The following is an 18,849-nucleotide window of genomic DNA, read 5'->3' as shown; positions in this document are numbered from 1 at the left end:
AGAACATTCATTGTATTCTTGTTGTGTCGTATTCCCGCTGGATAGGAAAGGAGTGCTATGAAGCCAATGTAATAAATATAGTATAAACATGTGTACAGTGGGAAAAAAAAGTAAAAAATACATGTACATTACTTATATTAGGAAAACGCGATCTTGGAATGCTTTATGTCTAATAAATGGAAGTCTAAGTTACATGTTATTACAAATATATACTGAGTTGCAACCACAAACCTCTGGAAGAAATTATTGACATGTAAATTCATATTGAACCATATCTACAGAAAAAAACAAACAGGTAAATGAACGTGATCCTGCCTGTATATTATTTCCCATAAGGCACCTGAATCTGCTCAGTTTAGGAAGGCTGGATGTCTCCTAAATATTTGAATAACTTTATCATTTGCTTCAGCTTTTCCAAAATTATTTGTCATGTAATTCTCCACCGAAACACACAAAACCAACTCAGTTTTAATCCTGATTTCTTCTGCTGTACCAACAGGCCAAGGTGCTTTTAGCAGATACCTATTGTAGTCTGGACAGATGTGAATGGACCAGTCAGATATTTACAGAAAACAATCTTGATAAAAGGAAATATCACGTTGAGGATCAACATCCAAAATGTATTTCTACACCATATGCAAGATGATATATTTAATTCTTTACAACAAACCAGAAGCAGCTACTGTTTGAAAATGGTGCCCTTTTTGGCCACATTTAGCATATGTTTTGTATCTCTTAAATGCTAAAATGAACAAAACAGTCAAAGAAAGCCACTTTTATATATCGTATCAATTTGCAGAGATGACTTATTCTGGAAGAAAAATGAAGGAAGTGAGTATTTCTCTGCGCTACAACTGTACAAATGGATAATTGTACAGCGACAAGACTCATGTTTGACAGCAAACTGACACATCTGTTATTAAGCAGCTGCAAGAGTTTGATAGACAATATCATCAATATCTAAACAACCCAAAGCACGGATACGTTTATATGTCGTCATATCTAATGTTTTCGGGGCTCTGCAGCTGCTGGACTTCATTTCAGAGTCAGTTTTGAAGTTGTGAAGGACGCCTCCAAAAAGTAACAAACACCAGGGATGTCTTCTGGGAAGTTGGACGGAAGCTCCTGTCTACTCCGGGGAATAAAGACAAACTCCGGCCGATCCTTCAGCAATCTGGGACAGAGAGCACACAAATAAAGCATGAATCTAAAAACAATGTGGCAAATTATTTGACACAAGAGGAAACACAGTGCTCTTCTAAAAGTTACGTTTCCTGTCGAGAGGACTTTTTCTCTCTGCAACAACCACTTCTGGAAAACTAGTGATATCATACAGTATTGGCTCATTTAAATCTGATATTTACTTGTTTTTCTTTCAGTCAAAAAGAAAAGTTTTAGAGGGGAGTTAAGAGTTAGTATTAGCTGTTACTTCACCTGTGGGTTGTAGGGCTGATGTTGATTTTACTCGGCTGGCTAGAGGATTCAAACTTGTTCGCCATAGTAACATTGTTCCCAAAAAGGCAGTAGCGGGGCATCCTCACCCCAACTACACCAGCCAGTACTGAACCAGTGTGGAGGCCTATACGCATCTGAGGAAAAATGCAACATTAAACATAATTCAGGCTACTGCTTGTCTTTTATTCATCAGTAGCACTATTGGAGTCCATGAGAGGCTTCCACTCCACTTTTCAACCACACATGACTGTAGTTTGAGTCCTGGCACGAATACAGATCCTGCATTTCCTCGGGCAAAGTGTGAAAAGTAAAAGGTAACACTTCATTTTACAGGTCTGCAAATTTCAGGGTAATTAGGTGATAATTAGCAAGTAACCTATTTGAAATTTCTTTGGAATTACTGCCAAATTACCCCAATATTTACATAAAAATGTATCAAAAATTACATTATTATAAACATTATTTAATAATTATATTCCACTATGCAGATGGATGGATGGATATATTCCACTATTTCCCAATAGCTGGTAATTTATTTAATACATTTCCAGGAAAAGAATACAAAGTTAATTTATATGCTTTATTTCCATGTCTGCTGATAAATAGATAATAATTAGCAAATAACTTATTTGAAATTTCTGAAAAAACTCCCTGAATCATTACATTAGCTACCAGGTTACATTAGAGTAGACAATAAGTCACACAATGGTGAGATTTGTGCCTGATCAGATGTGTCTTCTGTTAGTTTTGGTTTTCAACCTCCGATAAAGAGCAGCGCACAGCCGCTTCTCAAGAGCCCTATTTTAATCATTATATGCTATTTTAGCGTATAATTATTAAATAATGTTTATAATAAAGTGATTTTCGATTAATTTTGTAGGTAAATATTGGGATAATTTTGCAGTAATTCCAAAGAAATTTCAAATAGGTTAGTTATTTTTATAAAACGGACGCTATGTCGTGACAGTAGTACATGAAACAGGTAACCTGCTGCTCCTAACGGCATCTGCAAGATGAAACAGACCGGAGGAAAACAAGCAGTAAGAGCTGATCTGAGGTCTGCTGTCCAGCTGCCGTCTATGAGAGCCAGCTGTCAATCACTCGCGAATTCCGACCAAACAGTCAAACTAGGCAGCGCTGATCAAATATGAATCAATATTATGTTATGTTAATGCCTATTTCTCGCCTCAAATGTTTTCAGAATCATCTTGTAGTGCACGGTTTAGCTGTAAATTGAGAAAATTAGTTACGCCCCCGCCATTGTAAAATCTGGTGAAGGAACGCCAAGTTCCGGTCACATGACCGGAGCACAGCCAATAGGAACGTTCTCTCAATGAAATGACCCATGATTGTATTCGATTTTTTTTAAAGCCTGAAAACAGAGCCATGAGGAGGTGCAGAAGTCTAGTTATCTCTCAGTACACTTGAATTACAATATGCTGAAAGGTTATTACGGAATTTTTGCCCAATGATGCCAAAAATATACTGCCTACTGCCACTTTAATCATGGACAATCATGCAATTAATTGCGATTAAATATTTCAATCGATTGACGGCCCTAGTTTTTGATAATCAATACACTATCACTAAATATAATATCGCGATAGTGCATCAATATTTTCTTACACCCCTAATCAACAGTTGGTGGGGGTAACGAGCAAACAAACGTAGAAATACAACAACAAAGGCAGTGAAGAAGACCTCTAGCCAGTAAACATACTGTACATGAACTGTAAGCAATGCATGATGTAAAATACTTAAGAAAAACATCATTGCAAATGTTTTATGAGGAAGGAAATGCACTCATAACATTTGTTAGATATAACACAGTTACTGAATGTAAAGAAGTTTTTGAATCTGTCAGCTATTGTATTTAAATACTTATTTAATTAACCTATTTGACAGAAGTTTATTGTTTCCAGTGTTGTCAGCGGCTACAGTTAGCATAGAATAATTAAAAGGCAGATTTTGGTGCTTCATACCATTGAGGACACTCGAGGTCAAGTTCTCTGTAATATTTCTGGGAATTTGAGGGGTTTAATGACATGAAGAGGATTTTTTTTTTAAGGCTGATTCTGATATTTTTAGGCTAAATATCTTTCTTTTTTTTTTTTAGGCAAAAAAAAATTTATTCCAAATATATATTATCATACTTACATTATTAGAAATCAAACATCTAAACTCAAGACACCACAATTTATAATGGCAGCACATTTGCATCTAATGGAAAACTCTAGATGTCTTTGGCATCTTTTTAAACATTTCCCTGCAATTTGCCATTTTTTATATTTAGCTAGATCAGTATAGTCAACAGGTATTACATTACATTTATTACTTTTAGTTCTTTTATTTGGTAGCTATTACATATTTGTAATTTTACAGTAACATGCTGAGGCATTATGTAGATCACATAGTCACTGGTTAATGTTATGCTCAATTCCATACAGATATGGTAGGCTTGCTTGGATAGAGAAGATAAATAAAAATAATGAAAGCTGTTAGAGTAGGGACACTTTCTTTTTCAATGAAAACTTCAATACAGAGCTCGTATGAAAACTCTCTTGCGTTGTGAGTTACATCATCAAGTTGATTAATGAGTACTGCGCTAATCAATACTTGACCCTCACCTGTATTTGTTCTCCAGTTGGCGTCATAACTTCGTCTGAAAGCTCCATCATCTTTAAGGCCATGAGTGCAATTTGGACGGCGTGCGTCTCGCTCTCCTTGTGTAAGCCGCCAGCTACACAGTACGCATCACCGATGGTCTCCACCTGAATGCAGCAGATGATCATTAAAATTAGTTCTAACCTGGCAACCGAGACTGAGAAAAGGATTTCAAAAGCTGTGTGTACACTCCTACAGTACCCTCCTTCCTTATCAGTGAATCTGTACAGCGTTCTAGTCGTTTAATCTGGAGGTTTAAACTTAATTAAACTTCAAATGTTCTTTGACAGTTAAACCTTAAGCAAAATCACGAATGTGAAGTGGACATTCATCAAAATCTCTTCACACTCTGACTAGCTCTCCATCTTTCAGCAGAAGACAAAAGAGCAAAAAGCTGAGGAGTAATAAAACTTAAATTGTAATAGTGCTTGATCCCTGGTCATATTAAAAAGTCCACAAGTGTTTTCTTCTTCTTCTTTGTTCGTGTAAATCTGGACCGGAGAGCACTCAGCCGCTATGTGACAGAGACAAAGTGAAACTATTTTTAGGCTCATACATGTGGAGTGGAAACAGGGTCCTGGAGGAACTTCTGACTTCCTAGCGTTTTACGAGATATTTGTCAAACATGCTGCTCTCTCTGTTATGCTTTCATGACACTTTGATTACATTATCCAACCTCCCCGTAGATTAGCAGCCTTTGGCAGACACCAGGGTACTTGGTTGAGCTATAGTCTCCGTCTGTCTGTTGAACCTGTTGAGGACTAGTGTATTTTTTTATTTAAAAAAATAAATAAATATGTGAAGGAAAATTATTTAACTTCGTACTTTGTACTTCAACTTTGTTTTACTTTGTGTACCCTAGTACCTGATGTAAGACATTATTTATTTAGCTAAAGACAGAAAAGTGCATCTTCTTTTTAATATGTGAGCTACAGTAGTTTTTGATATACATTTATTTTTTACTGTTGTCAGCAGCTGCAGTTACCTTAAAAAAATGATCAATAAAAAGAAGATGTTTTAGTGAGCTACAGGCAGGGCCATAACTACTGTACCATTGAGGATACTGAGGTTGGTCCTTTATGATGCTTCTGGGAATTCAAGGAGTTTTGAGGCTGATTATGATCATTTTTAGGCTAAATATCAGAATCTATCAGAACATAAATATAATACGATTTGACTGCCAAAAAAATAACAAAATAAAAGACATTTTTACTCTCCACCACAATGACTTAGGAAAAACCTCTAAACATACTTATTTTCAATGGCCTTTGGTTGCTCTTAGTGGTTTTAAAGCTACCATATTTTAGTATTTTATAAACTTTTGGTTTTATAAATTGCTCATACAAGTTTGATCCTGTTTCTGTTTTCGATGTGTGCACATATTATAACATTGCCTTTTATTTTTCCATTGCAACCTATTGTTGTTGATGATATTTTACTCACTGTTCACTTTAACTACGACAATACTTTGGTCAACTCCAGTTGTTTCTAAACGTGCTATTTAAATAAACTTGACTACCTGGCAGTGTAGAGACGGCAATGGAACAAAATTTTGTGATGTTGAATTTACAGAAAATATAATTGAACCGTTAATTACAAACTAATTACTAACTGTTCATTATTTTTAATAAATAAAATCTGAAATGTTGTGATTTCTTCAAATACTCTGGCTACAGGGTACGTAAAGAATTTGATAAAAGCAGGCTGCCAATATATTTGTTAAAATTAAAAACATTTAGCAAATAGTACTATTTACGAGGTTGTAAATTCAATTTCAATGTGCCTAAAAATACTGTCACTTTCTCTTAGATTTTATTTAAAAAGATACTGGGATGTTAAATGTGACTTAGAATTGTCCCTCACACTTTGCCATAAGAAACATAATAGTTTGACTTGTTAACCTGCTGTTGGTGCTAGTTTCTTGACCTTTGATAGTGAAACCTAAACTACATTTTAACATTTTGCATACTTACATACTGTATGGACGTAACTGTCTAATATTAGCTACTTCTAAAATGTCTCATATTCTCAACTCAGTAGCTGCAATAGATTAACAAAATAAGCGTAGGCTGTATTCTTAACTTTGTCATCAGCTCTTGCAAATCAAAATAATGCTCTTATATTCCATGAACCTACCTTATAGACGTCAAGCTCTCCACACTGGTGGTCAAACCTGGTGTACAGCTCACTGAGCATGGTTATCACTTGCATCGGGGTGCAGCGTGAGCAAACAGCCGTGAAGCCCACAATGTCAGAGAACAGCATTGTAACTCGGTTAAACTTCTTGGCCTGCACCGTCTGGCCCTGCCACAGCTGCTGCGCCACGGTGCCGGGGAAGATGGAGAAGAGGAGGTCCACCGTCTTCTTCTTCTCCTCCTCTAGCGCCAGGTGAGCGTGCTCCAGGGCGGCCTTGGCCTTCCCCAGACGCTTCTTCAAGCCGTCCTGGGCTTTAGCCTGTTCGCCGACCAGCACTACGTCACGCAGTGCGTTATGAATAGGGATGTCTGACAGGTAGAGGCCGCGGCCCGTTAGCTCCTCCAGCTTGTCGACACACGGCGAACCCAAGAACAGGATGGCGTTGGACTCCGAAACGTAGATCATCTGACCTTTAAGATCCATAGGCTGGAAGGTAGAATCAGATGATGAGAGAAGTTCATTTTTGTGGAATTTGGTAAACTTAGTTGGAATCATGTAAATAATAATAATAATAACTGTCCTTGTAGCTCAATGACTTTATCTTTTTGAAAGAAGACTACTGTGTAGTGTGTGTACTGTGTCTGTGCACTTGTAAATATACAATGCACACATACATAAACTCCCTATATAAACATACAATATATAGGCATCTAAATATTTGACATAAAGAAAAGCAAACTTGTCATTTGCGTGGTATTTTTGAAAGGGCAGCTGTATGCAGCAGTCCGTCAGCCACAGCAGTACACAACGTCAAAATGTTTATTTATATTCCAGGGTACCAGAATGTTTTACTAGCCACGGTTGAAATATCTCAACAACTACTGCGAGGATTGCCATGAAATTTTCTACAGACATTCATTATTCCCCGAAGATGAAACCTATTGACTTTGGTGATCCTCTTGACTTTTCCTCTAGGATCACCATGAGGTTTAAATTTGTGGTTCAAAGTGAAATGTCTCAACATCTATTGGATGGATTGCCATGAAATTTGGTGCTACAGACATTCGTCTTTGTAAACTTAGGTGACCTCCTGACCTTTTCATCTAGCGCCATCATGAGGTCACAGTTGTAATTTGTTCAATACTTCAGTTTATGACTAAATACCTTGAAAGTGTAGGACATTCCCAATAGTAGCTAATACCTTAAAGGTTATATACGATATTCATAGTATAAATATTGCAGCAAACAACTATTTTCTATGTGAAGATGTAGAGGAGTAATGTCTATCTGAGCAGAGAATGAAGTCGCTCTCCCTCTGTGTGTGTTGTAATCAGAGCGTCTCAATGCTTTGTCGCAACGCGGTCTCACAGGAAGGCGTATAAATAGCACGACATTACAACAACATTCTGAGGTCATGAGGAGGCATGTTAGGCTTTTCGTGTGTCATTTGTACACCACGCAACAAAACTATACTAACGTCCGCAGTTAGATTGAGGCAACAACTTAGTTAGGTTGAGGAAAAATGGCATGGTTAGGTGCAAACACTTGGTAAACTAAGTAAAATATGTATGGTAACGAAGTACATTAAACGCGTCAGTAACGCAACTTGCAAAACAAAACACCGGTCTCGTACTCCACCTCCCCACCCGTCCACCATGAGCGACCTTTCTCGCTTTTTATTCTACGCCAGTAGCTCTCACCGTAGCATATTTACGTAGATGCGTTTACATTGCAGTCAGTGAAGACTACAAGGCGTAGGCTACAAATGACACGCGAAAAAGCGAGAAATTGTATTTATTGCATGCTAAATGCCTGGCGAATTATCGTAGCATTCATAGGCTACGCCTTTTCCTGCAAACAGGACGCATGTGCTTCACATGTCAGTGTGTCCCACTGGCTAGCTCGTGGACGGTGCCTCTGCACTGCTCTCATATGGCAGTTAGAGCTGTTAATGCCGTCCAGGCTGATGGCAGTGTCATGGAAGCGTAGCGCCCATCCTCCGGTTCACCCTCAGGCAAACACTGTTAGGTCTGTCAGCACTGTTACCGTTGTTTTCACCGTTAGCACCGCTAGCTGCGAGCCGCCAGTTTGCCATCGTCATGTTGAGAGCCATGCGGGGGTAATAGATATGCTCCCAATCTCGCATTTAGAACCTTTAAAACTGGAATACTGACTTTAATGATAAATAATACATGAGCAATGACAAACCGACTAATTTCTCATGTCATAACTGGACGTATTTAAGGATTCTGTATTAAACCAAAGACTTCATTTTGATGCACATACTTCCTACCTTCTAACTTTTATAACTATTATCATTATTATTATTATTATTCTGACACCACCCTTGTGCCAGTTATTACATTTACTTTACCAAGACTGCAAAAAATCAAACAATATTTTTGGACCTCAACGTTTCATATCACAGAGCCACACTCGCATTAGTCTTCTTAACTGTTATAACAACATCTCCAGGTAAAAAATACAGCTACAGGAGTATTTTGAAATTTGTGGTTAGTGTTTAACATGCCTCTTCTGTTGACAGTGAGTCATGTTTGTGTGTTTTACTCCGTGGCTAGTAACAGTAAAACTACCACTGGGAGACGAGTGTTATAGTAAGTGGAAGCATCTCTGGCTGAATGTTATTATACCACTGCCATGTTTACTCACTGATCATTTGTTTTTCATGTCATGGCGACCCATTGCTGTGCTCTCTCACATAAATAGCACGAGCATGGCTGCGCCTTTGATGGATAAAATGGTTTGACATTTGCTTCTGATCTCCGTTGGGGGTATAAATGTTGATCTCTAGCTCGGGGCCACGAGCACCCGAGCACAACACTAATAAGACTGACTGCTTATAAATAGCATGATTTTTTTCCTTTCTATCTTACTATCAAGACAATGACCGGAAGACCTTTCTGCCTTATTAGTCAGTGACGTCGTATTTCAAGTTATATCTCCCAGACATGTCGACGTACCTTCCCTGTGTTATCTGCGATGGAGACTCCGTGCTTGATCCGAATGATAAACTGTGTGTTCAGCATGGTCAGAATACCCTGAAAGGTACATTTGATCTGGGGAGAGACTAAAGAGAAGTGTTCTAGGAAGGTAGAAGTCCGCCTCAGTCCGTCCTTCCTGAACAGCCTCTTCCTGAGCCCGTGTCCTATTTGCACCAGAACCAAGTCCTGGTCCAGGATCAGATGGAAGGGGAAGATGGTGGAGAACAGAGAGGTAGGAAGGGTCCCAGCTGAGGTGGCCCGCAGCGGACTGGGGCTCAGATTTTTAGCATCCTTAACTACAACTGTGTACAGAAGACTGGGCTGCGGGCTAGACTGCAAGATGCTGTCATTAGCACTGGGGGGGTCCATCAACACATCCACTGTGGTTTGATACAGCAGGCGGGCAGCAGCTTTGATGACTCCAGGGAAGAAGAGCTCAGTGGTCGGGCGGGGGTTGAAGAAATAGACAGTAAGCAGACCCGCATCCTTGTCTAAGCACAGCACCGAAGGTTCGTTTACACAATCCCCTCTGTCCGGGTTGGGCGGCGTGCTGCTCTGTTTCAACAAGACATTGAAGCTGTTGAGGAAATCTTGGAGAGCTCCCCCCACCACCCTCAAAATGTGTCCGTCCTCCTCGTAACACATGTTGAAGAGCTCTTCGCCGAGAGAAACTTTGAGAGCTTCCATCTGGATTGCTGTCGGACAAAATTAAAGAAAAAAACGGGTGAAGATGTGATTCCCGGAATTTAAAATTACAATTACATATTTTATAATTCAAGCTTCAGTTACCTGTTTTGGTTGAGTAAATGTTCAACATTTCCACAAGATGCTCCGGTTCATCACTGCAGCTTGTGCAGCAAATTACTGGACTGCAAGACGACAAATAAAATCAGACAAATACACCACCATATCTTTTGTTCAATACATCCGACTACAATTGCAACGACTCATTTCTATATCAGTTAATCTGCCGAACATTTTCTCAATTAATCGACTCATTATTTTGCCTAGAAAAGGAGTGAAAATGGTTATAATTTCCCAAAGCTCAAGTCTATGAGGGGTGGAAGTAACAAAAAACGAATTGATAAAAATGGATTCATAAAAATGGATGTGAAATAAAAAAAATGGAGTGATAAATTATCAAGTGATTTGATTATATATTTATAGCCAATTTGACTAAAACAGTCATGATGTGATAAAAACAGAATCATGTTACATACATTTTTTTTTACCATACATTCATCACTCACAACACAAAATTGCCATTTATCATTGAAGGAAAGTCTGACCAGCAACAAAGATGTTGTGTTCACTATCATATATGACCCCCAAAAAAGCTGCAAATTCTCACATTTGAGAAGCTGCAATCAGCAAATGTTTGACATTTTTTGGAGGATGTCATTATCTGCTTGCCATTTCTGATAATAATTTGTAAGGGATGTCTCTCTCTACCTCCTTGTATCCATAGCAGCCTGCATCATATTGTTGTTGTTATCATTACTATCAGTCTAGTAGTGAGAGTAGAGACATTTGTAAGGGATCTTGAGGTAAACAGATGGCCACATGAGGCTGTAGCATCATTATTGCTATTATAGGAATACAAGCTGTGGCAGTATAGGCCTATAACCTACAGTGTAGGAGGAGAAGTGTAGTTGTTATTGGTGGCAGCTGTATTTAAAAACACAAGTGTTACCTTTCAGAGTCCCTGGTTTGATCTGATAGTCTCATCATTCGTTGGAGGGCAGCGTGCAGCCTTTGAAACTGTATGACAGAAAGTGTTCATCGAGTTAAAGGTCATCGTCTGGCAACACTGAGCAGCATGTTTTAATTACAGGAGCGCACATAAATACTCAAATAAAGCAGGATTATACCATGCACTGTAAACAATGCTGTTAATTTACAGCAGGATTTCAACAGTATTAACCTGTTATTGCTAAAAACAGTGCTTTACTGTTAATACAAAAGAAAACCTGTTAAATTACGCTCAGAGGCCGTTTTTTAACTGAACTATAATGCATTCTTAAAAAACATCACTTTACTGCTGATCGACTGTCTAAAGTATCATCAGTAACAGTTTCATGCAGTATTTCTTTAATTCTGGGACCTGATCTGCACATGTGAAGCTTGTACATTGTACATGATTGTAAAATCAGTGAATTAGCTTTATTGTTCTTCACTCACATGTTGTTATGGTTTGCATTCTGTGCTTGTAGCCAGCTATAGACAGACATTTTGGGAAAAGTGTCAACAAGTCTATTATAGCCTTTTTTCTAACAAGTGCCTTTAATTGTATTTAGTGTGACTATTCCTATGTCTGTAACCTGCTAAGTCTATTCATCTAGGCAAAAAAATATGTTTATTAAAATGTATGTAAAGACCTAAAGAGTGCATTAAAAAAATCAGATGAAAAACAGCTATATAATGTATCTTTAAACAGTAAATTAACTGTAAAATACTGTGAAATTAATAAAGTGTCAAACTGTATTTTTCATTAACAGTACAAAGCTGTTAATTTCAGCGACAGTATAATAATGTTAATTTTACAGTTACATAAAGGCAACCCTGCTGCCAGTTCTTTACTGTTATTTTACTGGGAAATTCTTAACAGTGTGTCTTTATTTCTGTTCGTTGAGGCAGACATGCGACACACATCTATATGTAAAACATACTGTATTATAGTTGCATGATGTGAATATTAATAAATGCATTTTTTTTTTTAAAACTCACCTCAGGACATGCCAATTTTCGGATGCTCTCCCCAAGTGTGTGCAGGTTAACTTTGGCTCTGCTCGTCTTCTTCTGCTGAGGTAGATCCTCACCTGTTTTTTTTCCATGCAAGTCCTTAGAAATAGGCAATAGATCCGCAGCGTCAGTTGAGCGCTCCTCAAAGTCTCCCAGCTCATCATTCTTCTTTTTGTCGCTGCTGGAGGAGAAAGGACACTCTCCTGATATCTTCAGCTCCTTCAGCTTCGCGCAGAACATCGTTACCCCTTCTGTATGAATCCCTCCTGGCTCTGCTCTTCTTCTTCTTATCTCATTTCGGTCCTGGTCGAGCAGCTGCTGTCTCTGGGAGAAATGCCATCATCTATCTTGGTGATGCGTGCTGCTCATCCAAACATGCATGTATACCTTTCCTCTCCTCGCGATTCAAATGATCAGCACCAAAAGCCAGAGACCACATACAATATTCATTGGGCAAATGATTGCAGTGGAACTATCATTACCAAAAGACCAATGAGAAAACTGGAGAGAGAGAAAAGAGCAGCAGGCCAATCCATGCACAAGTGGAGCTGAGCAGCCTATCAGCAAGGAGACATTATTTCCAGTCGACTCCTCGCATGCACTGGACTTTTTTTTATTTTTTATTTAGATCAGCCTATGGACTGGGTCCCATCATACGAGACATGGTCCCCTGCATGAGTGGATAATCATATTTCTATTTTATTATTCACATAAGAGCTCAAGTGCATCATGTGCCTGATGTGGTGCTCAATGGCGTGTTTCATCTTTATGTTTTTTTCCACTATATTCCTACAGAATACTAATAGTTTAACATTTGTATTTGATGTTATTTTATTTAAGAATTTAAAGCTGCAGTGGGTAGAAATGGAGCAAATACGATTTTAAAAAAAAGTTATTTTTTATAAAACGGTCACTGTATTCTGACAGTAGTGCATGAGACAGGTAATCTGGGGAAAAAAATCATGTGTCTCTGCGTCCTCCGGTGCTCTTAATGGCATCTGCAAGATTTCACAGACCGGAGGAAAACAACCAATCAGAGCCGAGCTGGAGCCTGAGCAGCTGTCAATCACTTGCGAACTCCGATCAAAAGGTCAAATTAGGCAGCGCTGATCAAATATGAAGTAATATTCTGTTACTGTAATGCCTATTTCTCGCTTCAAATGTTTTCCGAAACATCTTGTAGTGTACTGTTTAGCTGTAAAATGAGAAAGTTTGTGACCCGGCAGCGCTCTCTCTCTTATTATTACTACTATTACTTACTCTATACGATCGCTGTTGTCTTCTTTTATATCTTCTTTCAGTGATCTACCATGTGAATAGATGATAAACCTACTAGTGGGTGTAGTAGGCCCCTATTAACCCACATCTATGGTGCTTATAGCGACTGATAACGCCAAATGAATAGCCGGATAACAGTCTAATCGGCTGAACAAATAGGTGGCCGGCACACGAAAGCTAATTATAACCTTTCCGGTCACCTAAAAATCTCATATTCAGCGTTCGGTTGTACTTAGCTCCAACCTCTCGTGTCACTCCTGGATGCAAAAAAACTAAATGGCGACGGCCAAAATGCCGAACTCGAGGCTTCAAAATGGGAGTCCACAAACCAATGGGTGACGTCACAGTCTATGTTTGTGTTTGAAGACGACAAGTTTTCAAAAGGAAAGAAAATGAAGTAAAGAAGTGAGCTTTCCAGACCTCTATAGCACGAGGCTATATTAGCCGCTACTAGCATTACACATACGAATCGGTTGTGTCTAGATGGTACCCCACAAGTTCTCTTGCTGCCCGTCGTGCAAACTATCCTAACATTAACTGTTCAAGGTCGATGCTTAACCTCAACCATCTTGCGAGAGTTTCACAACTTCTGAGTTAGTGTCTAGACACGACCATTCAATCGAATCTCTGACCAAACTGTCGGTGGTCGGTTGCATTGTGATTAATGTAGGCACCAGGTTCAGCACACAAACAGTGACACATTTACAGAAGCATCGATTAATGTGCTTTATCCTTATAAATAAATAAAATATCATTCACTACAACATTTGCACATTTTCCACACGAACATGTCTGTTGAGATCTTATATGTCACAGAAAACACTACACTGTGTGAGTTTAAGTGCAACATGATGTGAATCCGATTTGTTTTATTTAAGACTGTTCAGGAAATGATTCAGTGATATTTATACATGTTTGGTGATCATTTATAAAACTCACGTCAAAAATAGATTTCATTGGCCATGATGAGGCTACAGCGCTGCTTCTTGGCCTTGTTTGGTCTGAAAAGAGCATTTTCATAGTCAAACATAATAAATCAATTTCAGAGCTTAAATAATGAACAGCTTTGTCATTTGGGGTTTTTCTCGTTTCTCGCAGGATAACTCTGGATGAGCATGCTGTTTACATTGGCAGTCTTACAACCTCAGGTCCAGGATGTTTCTACCACAACAAAAAGTTTATAGGTTACAGATTAAAGAGGGAATCCTTTCATTAGGCTCCAGGGTGGCCACCCTCAATGCAGTTCATTAAACTGCCTGTTTTGAAATGTGCAAGTTGTTTTATCAGTGACACGTTTATGCTGCATTATGTTAAATGATGAGATTGTGGTCATTAAAGTCTGAATAAGGACGGTTTAGGTCCGTGGTAGGCAAATAGCCAAATCTGTCCCTCTAACAAAAATATTTGGCCCCATGATGAAGTTTCTAGTTATTTTTTACATAACTTTTCAGAAATCTGTCGTATAAAACAATGTAAATACAGCGCTTATTTAAATCACAAATATGTAAATATGACTTTGTTACATCTAATACTAAATTAATGTCCTACATGGAGAGAGGCATGAACACTGAGGCTTCTTGGCTACAGTACGTTCTGCATTATTAGGCTGTTTGAACAGCGCAAAAATGCTGAAATTAAACCTACCAGATAAATAAAAACATATTAATAAATCCACCTTATTTAAATGAAACTAATTCTCCTTGAATTCAAATAAATTTTTTGCCCCTGTGGCTCTAGCATTTTTACCTGAACAAAGCACCTGATTTTACAGTTATCAGGCCATTAAATAGGCTTTATTGGTTGCTATAAGCACCAAAGATGTGGGTCAATAGGGGGCTACTATGTTGTAAAAGTGAAAGTGAAACAGCAACACGTTCTAAGACGTTTTAAAACTGAATGAAACGTCATGTTTTGAACACAAACAAACCGGCTTTTTTCGGTTTAGGCAACAAAACCACTTAGTTAAGTTTATGGAAAAACATTGTGTTTTGGCTTAAAATAACTGTTTCAAAAGCAAAACTTAACGCTTGTGAACACAAACACAACTACACGTTGTTGGTTTCACACAGGATGCAAACCCCGGCCTCCCCTCCTCTCCATGTGGACTTTCACGTCTATACTTCAGTACCTGACTTCCTCTTCTGCTCCTGTCATAATTAGTACGATCGCTGTTGTTTTCTTTTAAATCTTCTTTCAGTGATCTACCATGTGAATAGATGACAAACCTACTAGTGGGTGTAGTAGGCCCCTATTGACCCACATCTATGGTGCTTACAGCGACCGATAATGCCTAATTAATAACCTGATAACAGTCTAATCGGCTGAACAAATATGTGGCCGGAAGCAATGTTGAGATCAGTTGAGGAAATACCAAGCACCCCCCACCAGCCGGAACAAACTTGATCATAGAAGAATCATAGAAGAATTTGTCAATGAAATACTGAAGTCACTGCAACATGTCAACAAACTGAAGTGTTTTCATTCCACATGATGGAAGTGCTCCAGATTTCCTCTGTCAGTCCTTTTCCATTCAAGAGGTAAATGCACACTGCAGTGATGTGTTGAAGCGGATCTCGCAGGCGATTCTCAGGTTTAGTGACCCATCTGCCACCACAGAGGTGACAGCTGTTTCTGCCGCCTCTCATGAGGACCCAGAGGAGATGGCACGGGCTGCACTGGCATGAATAAACCTCTTTGTCGTGATTATCTACAACACAGACCCTCTGATCTGTGCCAAGGTGGGACAGTGAATTCAGTTTCAGGACAGAGAAGTCTTCTCCGGCTTCGTGTCTTCTTGTTGTATTTTCTCAGAGGTGAAGAGGAGAGCTGAAGGAGAGGACGATGATTTCTGCCATACATTCAAAATCCTCAGTGTTATATTATTAAATATTATATTATTATTAGGCCTATACTGATGCATTACCAGTGGTGAAAGAAGTACTCAGATCCTTTACTTAAGTAAAAGTCACAATATCATTCTGTAAAAATACTCTGTTACAAGTAAAAGTCCTGCATTCAACATTCTACTTGAGTAAAAGTATTACTAGCAAAATATACTTACAGTAAGTCCTTAATAGGCAAAATGGCCATTTTCAGAGTGTTTAAATATAGAAACTTCAAGGTCCCGAAACATTATATATTTCTATCTTATATACACAAGATATCAGTTGTTATCATGAGCTACAAGATTAAAAAATTAAAAAAATGTGGTTGGACTTCAGGGGCTCTCAGGGGGATGTGGGCCTTAAATATAGAACATTGCATCATATTTAATAAGCTGATTGTATGTTTCGTTTGTAAAATCAAAGTTACTACAACTGTAAAATAAATCTAGTGAAGTAAAAAGTGTAATATTCCTTTTGATATGTAGTGGAGTAGAAGTATAAAGTAGTATAAAATGGGAATACTTGTAGTAAAAGTACCTCAAAACTGTACTTAATTTCAGTACTTAGTAAATGGTACTTAGTTTACAGTTTACAGTCTACAGTTTTTTTCTCCTCACATTCTTTCATCTATTTGTCTCAGATGTTGTCCTGGGGTGAACCCGTCAGCGATGGGGGATGACTGAGGACCATCCAGAGCTTCTGCCTCAGTAGGAGACCAACGACGTGAAACTAAGGTCAGTAGATATCAGAGGCAAAAGATGTATGTCACATCAAGATATTTCCATCAGACACCCTGTTCTCCTTTATACAGTTAATTATCCTGCTGTTTGTGGAAAAGAATGTTTTTAAAACATTTTGGAAAGTAATGAAAAACACCAACAGTAGGCATGCTGTATGAAGTACAAGTAGCGTTGTTATTATTGTTAATGGACACTTTTTTTGTTCTTTTTTTTTTGCTCTCTCTTCCATCTATATACTTCCTTTAGTTTTTTTGTTGTTATTATCTCTCTCTTTCCTTGTCATGTCTTATATGTGGCTTCCTGTTAATCACTTGTCTTACACTATTAAGGATAGTATTTTTTTAAGTATAATTAGCACTGTTGTTGAATGATAGCCATATGTCTCCAAAATGGCAACTTTCAGTATACATTTTAGCTGACAGTAGTTTGGACATTATGAAAACTTTCTGGGATAACATAACCTCATCCCATCATGATCCTTCCACTGATACAAGAACTTAAAGAGCAACAAAACTGGATAGACAATGTTTCCATTGATGGTCTTTACTTACATTGCCTGATATAGACAAATAATTAGATTGGCTTGTAGTTAGATTCTTGTTTTAGCTGTGAAAGACCTGTGCATAAATCAACCACGGGAAGGCGTATAAATAGCACAACATTACACGGACAGTCCGCGTGTCATGAGGACGCGTTTTAGGCTTTCTGCGTGTCATCTGTACGTTGTTTTTCCCGTGTCATTTATATGCCACACAACAAAACTACAGTAACGGCCGCAGTTAGGTTTAGGCAACAAAATCACATAGTTAGGTTTAGCAAAGACATCATGGTTTAAGCTTAAAATAAGTATGTAAACTAAGTAAAAGACATACGGAAACAAAATAAGTACCAAAAACATATAACAAATGTCACTAAAAACATGTGACAGACGTTACAAACGTAGCTTACGAAACAAAACACCGTTCTCATGATTAAAAGTCGTGTTTTTTTAGGAGCGTAGCATATTTCCGCAAATGCATTTACATTGCAGTCAGTACAGACTATATGGCATACAAATGACATGCCAAAAGCAAGAAAAGCGTTATTATTGCACGCTAAATGCCTTGCGCATTATTGTGGCATTCATACGCAACGTGCTGAAGCACAATATGATCCCAAATGTTTCACTGCTCTTTAGGAACAACAACAACCAGTGTTGAGGTCATGAACTGGAATGAGACTGAACGCAATACAACAATTTAATCTTTCCTCCTCGGATATAATGTAACCAAATGAATCCAGATATAAACTTTGCTTACGTCCATATGATGAATGTGCATTTGTAATGTGAGTTTCCATAGCGCCTGCCATATATTCAGTCTCTGCACACTCTCGTCCACAGATCCTAATTCTCTGTTTATGATACGCGGAGAGAGATAGCTAATCTCATCACAAATCAAGCCCAGCACACTTAAGTCCACAGGAACTCAGCAGCCGTGACCTCAGATAGTTAAAATGTATATACACTCAGTTTAACAAGAAGAGACTTTTTTTTTTCAGGCAGATTGAAGCATTCAGGCACATAAACCCTTTAATAGATACTTACAGTAAATCTTTGGTAATGTTACATTTATGCACTCTGGTGGATTTTACAGTGGATCTTTTTGAGCACTCTGGGTCAAAACCGGTCCACCAAACTACTGAACTTGTTTTCTTTTCCACAATTTCAAAATAATTTTCAAAATGTTATTCTAGTGCCGGTACTATACAATTCAGCAGTTTCGTCTGTATGCTCATAACAAACCAGCCATGTGCACTGGGCCTGTTAAGTGTGTTTATTCACGTTTTTACTGACAATCTGCTACATTCAGACGATTGATTTTGAATGTTTGTATGAGATGGGCATCTCAGCTCCAAGTGCTCCTAACAAACCTTTGATGATTTTATCCAGAAGCAATGTTAGAAGAA

General features: G+C 38.3%; 1 protein-coding gene across 1 annotated transcript; it reads right to left on the bottom strand.

Moving 5' to 3' along the window:
* Nucleotides 1–162: 162 nt before the first annotated feature.
* On the bottom strand, nucleotides 163–12,418 carry gucy1a1 (guanylate cyclase 1 soluble subunit alpha 1). The gene is made up of 8 exons (XM_074629938.1): nucleotides 11,985–12,418; nucleotides 10,951–11,018; nucleotides 10,047–10,126; nucleotides 9,237–9,952; nucleotides 6,256–6,741; nucleotides 4,083–4,226; nucleotides 1,435–1,589; nucleotides 163–1,174 (listed from the first exon to the last, which is right to left on the bottom strand). Exons 1-8 carry the CDS (start codon nucleotides 12,237–12,239, stop codon nucleotides 1,036–1,038), a joined length of 2,043 nt encoding a protein of 680 aa, XP_074486039.1. The 5' UTR covers nucleotides 12,240–12,418; the 3' UTR covers nucleotides 163–1,035.
* Nucleotides 12,419–18,849: the final 6,431 nt, after the last annotated feature.

The sequence above is a fragment of the Sebastes fasciatus genome, chromosome 3 (assembly GCF_043250625.1).
Source record: "Sebastes fasciatus isolate fSebFas1 chromosome 3, fSebFas1.pri, whole genome shotgun sequence".
Taxonomy (NCBI): Eukaryota; Metazoa; Chordata; class Actinopteri; order Perciformes; family Sebastidae; genus Sebastes; species Sebastes fasciatus.
Note: the sequence above shows the minus strand (reverse complement) of the source record. Positions and strands in the feature narration are given on the sequence as shown.